At 42.6% G+C, this 13,839-nt stretch overlaps 1 protein-coding gene across 1 annotated transcript in view; it reads left to right on the top strand.

The window, feature by feature from the left end:
• Nucleotides 1–4,531: 4,531 nt before the first annotated feature.
• RSU1 (Ras suppressor protein 1) overlaps nucleotides 4,532–13,839 on the top strand; it is a 100,907-nt gene continuing 91,599 nt past the window's right edge. Inside the window, exons 1-3 of the mRNA XM_063413054.1 lie at nucleotides 4,532–4,685; nucleotides 4,944–5,055; nucleotides 11,889–11,939. Of these exons, the coding sequence (XP_063269124.1) occupies nucleotides 4,947–5,055; nucleotides 11,889–11,939 (160 nt within the window). The 5' untranslated portion in view covers nucleotides 4,532–4,685; nucleotides 4,944–4,946. The remainder of the gene's footprint in view (nucleotides 4,686–4,943; nucleotides 5,056–11,888; nucleotides 11,940–13,839) is intronic.

The raw sequence follows: 13,839 nt of genomic DNA, 5'->3' as shown, positions 1-13,839 counted from the left end.
TGGACATGGAAGCATCAGATTTTAGGCATGAATCAGCTTGGCAAGAATGTTGTCATTTTCTGCATTTCACCAGCCCAGAGCACAGCTCAGCTGGAAGCCACACATGAAAGGGAAGGCTATGTCCCTCCAAACACTCTGTGCCACTGCAGGCAGTGTTCTGTGGTATGTTCATTGCTCCCACTAAAAGTGGATCAGCCCTGTCAGAAATGAGTTCTCAGAGTTCTCTTCTGCCTTTTCGAAGGTGTGACAGAGCATAAACTGATGAACAGAAACCTGTAAGTGGTTTTCATGAATGAAGGTCGTTAGTGGCTTTTCGAGGCTGGTGTCAGCACCATGTCACACAGTTTAGGGACACCGAGTTGCCTGAGGACACGGTAATCCCTGGCTCTGAGTCCAGTCTCCCGCTGACCAAGGGACTGGTACAGGGACCAGGGGTGTGCTCTGGTGGCCTGACAAGTGCCTGAGGCCATTCTGGTAACACAACCTGTGCTCTCAAGATCCTGAGGAGAACTCCAGCTAAACCGGTGAGTTTGCTGAAATCTATACTTCAGAAACACTGCGTCCACGAAGAGACAAAGCATGTTTCACTTTAAAGCAATTAAATGCTTTTGGACATTTTTAATACGGTAAATACTTGCTGCTGGGAGGATCCGTCACATCATCAATTTTTATAAAATCATTGAAATTCTGCAGAAGAGAAGAATAAAAAGCATTATGAATGGGAGGGAGAGAAAGTTTTAAAGGTTTTATTTGAATCTAAATAATAACTAACTAATGCTTGGTGCATCTTTAAATGTTAGAAATACTCAAAACCTATGAATAATTTTATTTACAAATGAGTAACATGCACAAGGCTATTTAGAGGGAAAAAAAAGTTCAGCAGAGAATTTGTGCTCATGAAGACTGTTGAATGAAGTACAAGGTTCAATTGATCCAGTCCAACTGACTCTGGCCAAAAATAGTCAAAGTCTAAAATTAAATTATCAAACCCATTCTTTAAAAGAACAAAGGAACAAAGTAACCCACTGCTGTCCTCTAACATCTTATATGAGGAACCACAACAAAAATATCAACTGCAGAAATATTAAAGTGGAGATCCTTAGAAGAGAGAGCTGATGCTAAACCATGTTTCTGTCTTGGAAGGTAAGGAGCAATTTAAAACACTTGCTTTAAAATGAACACAGAGCAAACACAAGCAGAATCAAACAGATAATCTGGAAATAATTACTCCATGAAATGTCTATGTGCTTTTTGCAGCATAGAAATTCAAAAGAAAAAAATCTGTATTTAATAAGAAATATAGCTTCATCTCACAACACTGCCATGAAAACCTTTGCTTTTGTGTCTGTGACATTGCTATTTATAATGTCATTGTTATGAATGCTGCATGTCTGTATTGTAATAACTGCATGACTGCAACCTCCCTCTGTCAATGACAAAGCAGATAATGAATGTGCAGGTTTTCACTTTCTAGAGCCTGCATGTTTTTATTTTACATTTATTTATTTATATGTAAAGCTTCTTCTGCATGTTACTATACATGTTCATTCTTACACAAAAGTAAATTTATGAGTCTGTTATATATAAATGGTAAGACCTCCAAAGACTAGGATCTGAAGAATAAGCACTAAAATGCCCGTTTTAACACTGTTTTTAATTGCCCTTCCCACATGGAAGGACTCTTCTTTATAAATGAGAAATGAGAAATAATACCATAATGAGATATTGTTACTATTATAGATACTTGAAGTAAAGGAGACAGAAGATATAGAGCTAGAAAATGCTAGAAATCATGGTGCTGGTCAATTTAAAAGAATAGCTAATTTTAGTTAAATTTACAAAGCAATTTTGACTAAAAAACAGTTTTCAATTGGTTCCTTAAGCAAGGGAGGAGGTGTCTCAATTTCCCATAATAACACAGGATATGTGTTCTAGGCACCAGATTTAACATATTTGGTGCAATTATTTTTTGTCAACTGCCAAACTAAAACTGCAGAATTATTCTGCAGTCCTAATTAAAATGGAATGAAATAAAAATTCATGGCATGGACTATATTGTTCCCAACACAAAACAACCGGATTCCTAATACATAAATGTTTAAAATATTTATTAAATGATAATAAAAACAGACACCAAATTTTAGGAGTTTGTTTTTACAACAAACAATGACAAAAAGAAATATTGCATGCCAGTTATCACACTTAGTGAGTGTAATATTGATGGAAGAATTTGTAGTAGCAGTGCCCAGCACTACACAACTGGTTTTGCAGGGGTGCATTGCTGTTGCATTGTTTTGATGACATGCTATCCCTGCATTAATGTTGCTCATTAACATAGCTTTTCTTGGAGGGGGAAAACAGGGATAAAAATAGAATAATAATGTAAAACGCCATTTCCTTGGTTAGTAGAAGTACCTAGGACAGCAAAAGCAAGGGAGGTATCAGAGCTACTCATTCCCTTGCTGATCCCCAGCAGAGGGAGAGGAACCAGCAGGAGGCAGGTCCAGCCATCACTGCCCGGGTGGAGAAGGCTGGGAGCACCATGCAGGGGCAACTTCTGCCTCCTCTGACCAGCACAGAGGAAACTGCAGCTCTGCCACACAGTCATGGCCATACATCTACCTCATAGTCACCTGCTTTAGCTTGCAGTCCTATGGACAGAAGGCATATACCGGGCTCTGCAATGAATTCAGGCATCTGCTCTACAAACATTTAAGCCAAGTGACAGATTTAGAACAGATCTGACAGATAGCAAAGATATTTTGTAGTTGTTTCATAAGCAAAAAAATCAGTAGCTGGAAGGTACAGCAAGACCTAAATTGAAAAAGTCTCTACTGTGAGCTCAAGCACTGTCCATGTGGGTAGGGCTCTACTGGGCAGTCCCTAGAAAGAGGCTGGCCAGGCTCCAGCTGGGGGTATGGAGGGAGCTAAGGATATCTGGGGCCAAAGGGTTTTTGGAATGATTGCACGTACTGGAAAGAGGGGGAGGGGATAAGAGAGGGGAGACTAGGAGACTGCAGTGACTGCATTTCCTCTGCAGGAAATGACTCTTCATGACTGCTGAAGGGACAATCTGAAAAATCAGTTTTCATGATCAAGGACCTTTGGACAGAGTAGCTTTGTATCTTCCTTCCCACTCCTTCTCAGAGAGTTGGTACTCAGTGCTCGATGAGGCACTGAGAAACTTTTAAAGGAAGGCTTGACAAGCTCCCCTTAGCCAAGTCCAATGCCAATCCCCAAGCTCCCCTTAGCCAAGTCCAATGCCAATCCCCAATGAGGTATGGATTTGTGCTCAGACAAAAGGTTTGCTCAAGCAGGACACAAAGAAGGTCACATAGAAGGTGTGAATGACAGATGAACTCTTTACACAAACAGGATAATGAAATTAGGTAGATGGCAAAAACATCCCACAATCCTGATGAAACAGAGTAATGACAATACATTTATTAAGTGGGGAGTAATGAAATACTTCTATGGTGGGGTAGAATGTGGATATCTAGACCACATGCAATGTTTTGATCACTGCAAAGATGGGCAGAGAGAAGCCAGGTGAGATTCACATTAGCTGTGAAGACTGTTCTGTGAATGTCTTGTCAGAGTCACATGTGCTGTTCATTGGAATAAGGAAGCAGGACCACTGTTACTAAATGACACTGCAACCATTCGCCATGAAGTAAGAACAGCAGGCATGTTAGCACTTGGGTCTTTGGGACAACTGACTGGTGGCAGTTAGGACATTTTAGGAAAGGAATCCAGATGCACGTTTCTGCAAACAAAAAAAAAAACAACAAAACACCTGTACATCATCATCCTGTACATCTGAGTGACAGTGAGGTCTGCTGAGAAATCCAGCTAAAAGGATGATGCTCTTCCAGTAGTGTATTGTAAGAAAGACTTGAAAGCAGACAGTAATTTCAGGAAGTGATCAAGGTAGGAAACTCCAATTAGGAATAACATGCTACAATTCTGCAGTCCAGTATTAAATCCTTACATTCCTAAAAAGGGAAAAGTTAAAGTTATGCCTCCAGGAAGTTTTCTATTTGCTGGCTTAAGCAAATGTTCATAATCTTGGTTTCTGTGGATACTATTTTTAGGTTATTAAGTAACACCATGGAGTACATATGCAAAATTCAAAGCCGTGGCTCTCAAAGGGTAGCCTGGCCTTAGGTAACTTTATAGACTTAAGTCACTAGTTGCTCTGAGCTTAACTGTTGAATGACAGTAAGTAGGAACTTCTTAACTCCTATGAAAGAGGTTACACGCGTAACTACACTCTGGGCAGTAAGGCTGTATTCCGATGCCACGGCGTGTTGAGATCGGTTGGTTACAAGTGCTCAGAACCAGCCTTGTGACTGGTTTGCTGCTAGAGCCGACTGCAAAATCCATGAAAGCTCCCAAGGAATGGAAACCGCTGGTTAAATGCACCGGGATTTTTTGTGTGTGGGTTATTTTGGCGATCGTGTGTTCCGTCCCCGCGGCTCTGCGAACCCCGGCCCGGCCGCAGGCGCCTCCGCGTGTCCGTGGGGCGGGGCCGCGCTGCGCCTGCGCGCGAGGCCGGGGCGGGGCGGGGCGGGGCGGCGCTAGCGGGATCCGCCGGGGCCGCCCGCCGTGGGATCCGCCCGCCCTCCTGCCGCGTCCCGCCGCGTCCCGCCGCTTTCCACCGGGTCCCGCCGCAGCGCCGAGCGGTGAGTGCCCTCGGGCCGGGCCTGTCCGTCCGCCCGGGCCGGGAGTGCGGCCGGCATCCCAGGCAGTGCTCGGCTGGCATGGGAGGGCGGGCGGACGGGGCGGGCCGGGCCGGGCCGGGCCCCCCGGCGGCGCCGGGCAGGAGGGTCTCTGCCCTCGGACACCTCGGGGCCGGGACCGTCCCGGCGCTGTCCCGGATGGAGCCCTCGGTGGGTTTCCCCCGCCGCCCGGCTCACGGTGTCCATTTCTGCCCCGCCTAGACCATGTCCAAGTCCCTGAAGAAGATCGTGGAGGAGAGCAGGGAGAAGAACCAGCCCGAGGTGGACATGTGCGACCGCGGCATCTCCAGCATGCTGGACGTGCCCGGCCTGTGTAGGTACCGGCGGCGGCGGGCGGGCACGGCGCGGAAACTTCCTTATTTGTCCCGGCCAGCGGGGCCGGCCCTGGGCGCGGCGGGGCCGGCCGGGCTCTGCCCCGCTCCGGGCTCTGCCCCGGCCCCGCTGCGGTGGCTCTTTGGGCTGGGGGGGCTTGGGGAGAGACCCGTGGGCTGCCGGCAGCACTGCTGGGAGCCGTGCGTGTGTCCGGGGAGCCTCGCACGGGACTCGGTGTTCCCTGTCCACCGCTCTCATTCTGGCACTCGACTGATGTGGAGACTTCCCTCTTCTCCGTGCTGCTACTGAAATAAAACCACCAACCAAGTAGCATCTCCAGTGGTGTTTGAAAGGCATAGGATGACATCTGCCTGCAACTACCTGTGGCTAGTCTCTGAAGGAGAGGACAGTGATACCGTATCACAGATACAGCATCATGCTTTGGATATTGTACGATTGACATGTTTCCTGAACCTTGACAGGGTGCTGCTGTTGGTGTGGTGCATTTGCTGTAGTTAAGTTTACAGTAAATACAGCATACAAATAACAACATGCTGTTATGGTTTGGAGAACACATAAATGAAGAGCAAGTTAAGTATCTTTGCCTTGTTAAAGTGCACATGATGTTATGGCATAGCCAGTACTCGGGGAGTTAAAATTGTGACCGTCTGTGGTGTGCCACAGGATGAAATTTTTCTGAATGTGTGATGCAGTGGGGACAAAAAAGCAAAATTTCAACCAACCAATGTACTTAAAACTGTTGACTGTATCCTGGTTTAGCTCTTTGTTATGTTTGTTAAACTTGAGAGCAGCCAGGAGCAAATGTACATAACTTCTTACGAGACAGATATGAGCTCAGGGAAGGGTGTGGCTCACTACCAACTCGACATTATCTGCAGAGTTGGGAGCGCATCAAGGTGTCTTCAATCACATCAGTAAAGAATGAAGTATTAAATACAGTTTTGCAGAACTAGATTTTGTACTTAAGTCTTCTTTCTGGACTTAAATCTTTTTCTGCTTCTGGGTGGTGCATGGGGCTTTGTGAAGATCGTGTTGTAAGGACCATATATGTGAACTCACACTGAATAGAAAGCTTCACTGGATTTCTACTGGATGAGCAGTTATTTGAGACCAAGTCATGTTTAGCTCACATTAGTTAGAGATCAATTTTGAGAACCATACTTAAATCTGTCAGGTATATGGGGCAGCCAGAGTACTGTTGCTTTTGTTAAGTAGACTTGGTGCCTGCTATCAACAGTAGACACATAATTAATTAATTAATCAGCTTTGATCTTTCAAGCATGGGAGAAGGATAATGTTGAAGCCCATTGACAATCCTAAAAAAAAAAGCTTTTCTTGCACAAGGACTCTTTGGGATTTGCTGTTCAGGCAGGGCCAGGGACCAGGGTGGTGCACTGTGGTTCCTGGATGCTCTCTGATACCAGGTTGCTAATTAAGCATCCAACATGTCTTTGGCTGGGAGCTCCCTATATGAAGTAGAGACTTGTGCTACCCTAGTTAGACTGTATCGGAGGAGTCTCTGTGCAGATACTCTTGGTGCAAGTCCTGTGACTTGATCTGGCCTGGGGATTTGGAGCCTTCTTCAATTTGAGATGAAAGTTAGGGAAGGGGGAAATGATGGGTTTCTGTTAAATTAATTGCTTTTTCAGTTATTATATTCACTGACAGAAGATGTAAGTTGGTTTGGGTTTGGGGTTTTTTTACCATGGAGGTATTTGCCTTCTGGAGAGGGAATATCTTTCACCAAATAAAAGGTAATGAATAGGTATTACTTCTGAATTTTTAGTAGTGGCTTGAGGAGGTGTTAAACTTGTTTTCAAACCTCAAATGGATGGTCTCCTCTAATGTAGACTGGATGTTTTGGTTTTCTCTGGCTCACAGAACTGGCTTGTAAGCTAAAGTAGAGTGGTACCTTTCCTTCTCTGTGTGTTGCCTACTTTTCCAGGGTGGTGTTAAAGCTTGCCTTTTCAGCTTTTTTTACGTTTTCCTTCCATGAAGTAAAGAGCTCTTTTAAAAGCAATCATCACTATTCATGCCCTGTGACTTCTTGCACAGCATTTCATCTTTAACTAGGGTCACTAGTAGATGTTGAGAGTTAAGTTTAGATAATGATTGGAGGGAACATTTTTGGCTGTTTGAGTTTTGTAGGTTGGAAGGTATGCCTGAGTTACTGTGTTCACTAGCCCCTGCTCAGCATTCTGTCTCATAATTGTTTAGTGGTTGTGAATGCCCTACCAGAGGTGCCAAGTATCCCTTAAAGGTAAACTGCTTCCCGTAGTCCTTGCTCTTCAAGGAAAGGACCAAGCCTTGTCTCACTGCACGTTTGAGTACTTGCTGCAGAGTGGCTAATGAGCTTGTATTTAACCTTTCTTAACTTAATTCACTTGGGGTTAATACAGACACAAGGATTTGGAAGTAGTGTGCCATGTAACATCTGTTCACTGGGCCAGTCCTTTTCCTTAGTTGTCGCCCTGTTCTTGTCATGTGTGTTTAGGAAAAAAAAAAGAAAAAGAAGTAAGTGATAGAGAAAACTGGTGTTATGTGGGGACAAAGAGGATCAAAGGGAAATACATACCTTATCTTGGATACAATTCTCTTCTGGCTTCTCTTTTCAGTCTAGTGAATGGCTTGCTGCAGTACAGGGCAGTCACTCATAATTTCTTTTGCCTTGTCTTCCTTCCACATCCCATAGTAGCTGTGGGAGAGAGAAAGTAAACAAAACTTGCCTCTGTCAAGTACCCATGTCTCTTTCCAGTTAAGGATGAAACACTTCTATCTGGAAGGAGATTGACAAGCTGGCTTAGACCCATAAGCTTGGCATCCTTTACATCTCTTCCCACTTTTGTCTTTAGCAAAGAAAGAGTATGGTTACCAGCTTATATTCAATGTGGTGTTCAGAGTCACAAAAAAAAAGATTAAGTAGTCCCTGAAGCACTTCTAAGTCAGGAGTTCATTAATGTCATTAGAGGTAGAGTTCTATGTTTGGGATATTCCTTGAATCCAGGCACTTCTATGTTTTTTCCTAATGACTGAAAGTACAAACTCGAATTGTGTTACAGACCTTTAGAGCATCTGAATTTTTGATGCTTTCAGAGCCATAATATGAGAACCCTTTTTCAGACATGTTCTGTAGAAAAGTTTTCATTAGAGACAAAAAATACCCCTCAATCTAAGTGTTCTATGTTTTGGCTTGTCATGCAAATGGCATGTGAAACAGTTTTAAGTGTTAAAGACTGTTTTTTTTATTGTTCCAGCATACGATAAAACAACAGTTACACCATTTGTGTGCACATCTCTACTACAGTTGTGCACCCTCCATACATAAATAGTGTGAAAAATGTCCCATGGAAGCGTTCTTGGGTTTGGGTTTTTGCCTTCATATTGTGAAGTAAATAGATGATACTTGATTATGAAGCTCTCACTGTGGACAGGTAATGGTAGAGAGCATTAATAGACATCCTGTAGGCTGAACAAGCAGGTGCAGCAAGAAGGGAGTGGTGTGCCTTATCCCTAGGATAGCAAAGGATAGGGCATTTATTGATAGGACTTTGAACAGCCATCAACAACTATGGGATTTTTCTTAGAGAATGGACCAGTCTCATTTATGTGTCTTTTAAGCAGTTGACATGGAGAAGCTACAAGTAAAGGAATTATTTTGCCCAAATAACTTGTGACATCTGCTCTGTTGTCAGGGAAGGAATATTGGATGCAATCCTATTTATGTGTTAATTTGTTCTCATTATCATTCCATCTGTAAGCTATTCATATTTTGCATAAAGTACATACTTGTGTGGTAGGAATTAACATGACTAGAATTGTTTATCAGAAAGTTAGTGTTGATAAAATTGTTCATTCCTAAAATAATCAGAGCACAGAAGATGGAGAGGCAGGCTACTCGTAACAATACTGCAATACTCATCCTGCATTAACTTCCTCCAATGGGACAAGCAGTGTCTTATCTTGGCTCAGCAAAGTCACTGGGGTCTTCCTGTTTTGTTGGTGTGGAGTTTGGGGCTTTTTTTTTCTAATTTATTTTAATTTGGTTTGGTTATTTTGGCAGGTTGGTTGTTTGAGTTGTTGTTTTTTGGTTTTTTGTGGGGTTTTTTTGTTGGTTTGTTGGTTTTTTTCGGGTTTTGTTTGTTTGTTTGTTTGTTTTTTGATGGGGATGACTTTTACTTGTTTTATATTTTCCTTAATAATTAGAATTGAGTGTTGTCATCCAGATATTTTATGTAAAGCTAGCTTGCAGTGCACGGCAGCAGTATATGAAGAGATTTGATAATAGAGCCAAAATGGAAGAACCTAAATATTTTTTCCTTGACTCACTCTTTTTTGAAGTAATAGTGGGACTGGGACCATACTGAGAATCTGTGATTACGGTGCAAGTAGGTGGCTCTGGTAGCAGGTATTATCCTGACCCTTAGACTTCTGTGTGAATATCTGAAAGCATTCATGAATTCACAGTAACTTAGTGGTTGTACACTAGTGACTATAATGTTACCAAGGTAGTGTCCAGAAGCTCTGCAATGGCATCACAGGGAGCAATTCCCCTTGGGAATCTCAGTGCCCTTATATTCTCAGGAGACTGGTACGTGGGCTGAGTCATCTGCCCATGATCATCGTGACCATAACATAAGTATGTTATGCTTACCTGGACTGTGTACATCCAAATCAAAATTGCCCCACCAGGCCCCCATTAGGCTTCTAGATGTTACTTGGGGATGTTAGACTTGATTAGTTGTCCTACAGAAGGACCTCGTTTACAGGATGAGGTAAATCTCAGTCAGCTTGGCGTCCCTCAACACAGTCCTTTTCACAGGAGTAGGCGTGTGGCAGCATAAGGAAAACATGTTATTTCCAAAACATGCTGTTCCCAGGGGCTGGTTGTTTGATACAGGTCAGTTCAATGTAAGTGAGCAGATTTCCCTCAGTGTAAGGGGTGAGTAAGTACTGCTTGCTTGGCTCCCTTTCTTAAAATGATTCTAAACTTGCCTCTGAACTGGTAGTAGCTTTCGACCTTTCAAGACTGAAAATCTCTTTGTCTTGATATGTCTAAAATGCTGCTGGAAGTAGTCCAGAGCGTGGACACCTAAACCTTTGCTCTTTTCAAAACAGTACTGGAGTGTAGGCTTTCTTTTTCCTTGGGGTGATGTCAGCCTGCCGTTGCTGGTCAAAGATGCCATGGGACTTCTTGTCATGCATCAGGATTGACTGAGATAGTGGAGTTTCAGACAAGGTGTCCAGGATTCAGTGAAACTTGGACAGTAAAACACGGATTCAAATGTCTTTGCTCTAGGGATTTTGGCCTTTACATTTTAAGGTGGACTTTGTCCTGTTTTGTACAGATGAGAAGAAACCTTTCTGAAAATAGTCTCAGTTGAAGAACACGATGGAATAAAAAGGGAGAGGGAGTAGTGAGAATAATGCTTCTAACCTTGTGTTGCTAAAGGCCAGTGGTGCACATGGCTTGACGGTGTAGTCAAAAGGATTGCCTTTAAATATGCACAGAACTTACTATGGCATTTAAATTCATCAGGAGTTCAATGTTCAGAAGAGCAGAGTCTGCAGCCCCAAAGCTTCATTGCCCTTGAGTAAGCATCCATTCTTCCTTTATACAAACATGATGACATTGTTTAACCCCTCTGCATTAAATGCAAAGTGAAATGGAAGCAGCTTTGTACAGTATCAAAAACATTTTTTTTTCCTTTTTTTTGTTAGAAAGCAATTTTTTTTGTTGATGCTGTCTAGGTAAATCCTCAGAGCTCCAGAATGACTTGTTTCTGAAGTAAAATGCAGGAAAAAAAAGGGATTTTTCCCTGGGATTGATGATGTCAGTTTTGCTCTGGCTATGGTCTAGGTTCAGTTGCCTTGGAACTGAAGACATCAGACTAGAGGACTTTCCATCTCGGAGGTAGGGCTGCACTTCTGGTGGTTGTGTTCTTACTAGTCAGGCTTGAATATCAAGGGCCCCTGAAATGTTGAGTTTTACTGATTGTCACAGCTATTAAAATAGCTAAACCAAGACAAACAAATGTATAAAGCATATTTAGGCATTTGTTCACAAGCTTGTGACTATCTCCAGAATCTTCTCTCATTTTGCTGTGTAAATTGCAATCCTATATTTATCTATATGGTTAAGCACTCAGTAGTGTTAAGTGGTTGCTTATGGTTAAGATACCGATGTGCCTTTTATATTTTAAAGAGCTCTTTGTGGAGGCTGCTGCTCTTGACTGCCCTTCAGTGATGATTTTCCTGCAATACTTACAGACTTCCTGTGGGCTTCTTTCCCTGTCCTCTTGTTCTGCATAGTGAGGGGGTGCAGGCAGTACTTGAAGTGATCAATTTTTGGGAGAAGTTCAGAGTGGATGCACTGTTTCTTCTTTTCTCCTCCCTGCCCTTCCTTCACAGCCTGTAATTGCACAGGGAACTGTGGTGATGCCTTTTTTTTTTTTTAAACTCTGAACTTTCTGATCTGATGGTGCCTTTAAGTGACTGCTTTCATTCTGCTAACAGAAGGTTATATTTGCCTGTGTTAAGTCATGAGCTTTTTCAAGAATTAGCTGAAATAGTTGCTTTGTCAGTGATTAAAACTCTTCCGTGTTGTGTCTGATGCAGTAACAGAAAGGTGATGTAAGAGGGCAGAGGAGTGGGTGGACATGTCCTTTAGTCTTGAACTTGTTTATTTGTGACAATGCACATGAATCAAGTTACTGAAGTGGAAAGAATAACTTTCCTTTTTTTTTTCAGCTGAAATGGATACAAGGTCTCAGTTGCCATGTCCATAAACTAACTTCTTTCTCTCTTCATTTGCAGTTACGCTGTCTCACATCACACAGCTGGTTCTGAGTCACAACAAGCTTACAAGTAAGTGTGTTCCTGGTTTTGGACTTCATTGCAGGCAGTTGAGTAACATTGAAAAGGTGACACTGCTCGTTTGATACAGAGTACAATGACACTATGAAGAGCGGTGCTTCTTGGTTAGTACTTCATTAAAAGTAAAGAGATTGAGGGTGTGACTTAGCAGCCATTTTCAACAGGCCTTTCCAGCTTCAATACAGACCTGGAATGGACTGGAAGATCTGTAATTCTCACTCTCGTAACCAGTTCAGCCAGAAATCCATTTCCTACCATGGCTCTGAAGTCCTTTTGTTAAAGTGAGGACTTCTGAAATTTTTAACTATATCAAAAACAAAACCATTTGCATTTTAGTGAGGGGAGAATGAATTTGACTGAAGCAAAGCAAATTACAACTCCACTGCATTACATCTATAACCAAACATATATGAGCAAGGCCAGCTGAATGTAAGCATCAGGCATGGAAGTCAAGGAGCCTGTTTCTGTGCAAAAGAAGGCTGTCTCTTGATCATACTGCACACACCACTTCAGGCTGTGGATCCTGCTTCCCACAGTGAAGAGGCTCCTGAGTGAGGTGTTGGTGAATAGCATGTGAAGAACAACATAAACATGGGAGATATTATTAGACTGACAGTCTGTAGATACTCCAGGGAGGGAGATACTAGACTGACTTTTGCAAGGCAAAAGTTTTTGTGGGTTTGGGGTGTTTTTTGTTTGTTTTTGTGGTTTTTCTACCAGTGTCTTTTGCAAACATTCCTGCTTCTTGGTTGTTGAAGTTCAAGCAGTGAATTTTGTCTCACCACTGTTTCTGTGCATCTTCTGAAGAGAAGTGTTGCTCTTGTTGATGTTCTTGTTCTTGTCTGCTCTTCACATATGCCAGTGAATTCCTCTCTTAATCAGTCCTCTTTCTGAAACTCAACTGGAGAGATGAAATGGGGAGGGGAATGGAACCAATGAAGTGGGTGTGTGTTAACAAGAGGTGTATTAGGGTGTAGGTGCTTTAGAGTGTATCCAAGGAAATCTTTACAAATCTTTACATCCCTTTTTGAGATAGGTCTTATAAAACACAAACTGGTAAAACTCAACCTGTTGAACTCTGCACTACTTGCTGCATGAGCTGTAAGGTAGGATGTGTTATTTAAAGTGTGAATTTATGCAAAAGTATCACTATAGTCTCTGCATTTACAGAGGATTAAGCATGAGGAAAATATAAATATCCTTAGATTTTAGTGCATAAGCACTTCTTTAGATGCAGTTTATTGGGTACTAACGTGTAGCTTAAAGGGTTTGTAACAGTAAATAGATAACATTATGGGCACTTCGTGGCTGGCTGTGAGAACTATGAATTAGTTATTCAGGACCCTTCTTTTGATAGTGTAGTGCCCTCTAGAATGCCATCTTGCTATTTGTTTTTATCACATTGTAGTTTTCAAAGAAATCTCAATTTAATTACAAATGTGACCAACAGTTTCCAGCCATCTGGCATATAAATGATGACTGATGGGTAAGTTAATGGGCCAGTTAAGGGAGGGAAAATCCAAAGTGCATCTCTGTTAAACGTGCAGCTCTGTCCATGGTTTAGAAGGCCACAAAGTTACAAATAGCTTGAAGCTGGGAGAATGTTTCGAGAAGGATTATGGTAAATTTTCTTTAAGCATATTGCCATCTGGCATCTGTTATCAGCCACTGGTGGAGCTGGGCTGTGGGCCCACCCAGCTAGTGACTTTTGTGTGTTCCCTCAGGTACTGCAAGGAGATGGTTGTCTCTGAACTTGAGCTTCTGAAAGCTAGGCAGTTAATTGTACTCAGCCACTGCAGCTTTCTCTGCAGCCTTTGGAGGCTTGCAGGCACCTTGAGATAGTAGTTCATTCTGCACACCTCTAATTCTTGTGATCAGACAGCTGATCCAA

Source organism: Prinia subflava, chromosome 1, assembly GCF_021018805.1.
Source record: "Prinia subflava isolate CZ2003 ecotype Zambia chromosome 1, Cam_Psub_1.2, whole genome shotgun sequence".
Classification (NCBI taxonomy): Eukaryota; Metazoa; Chordata; class Aves; order Passeriformes; family Cisticolidae; genus Prinia; species Prinia subflava.
This window is presented reverse-complemented; position numbering and strand designations above follow the sequence as displayed.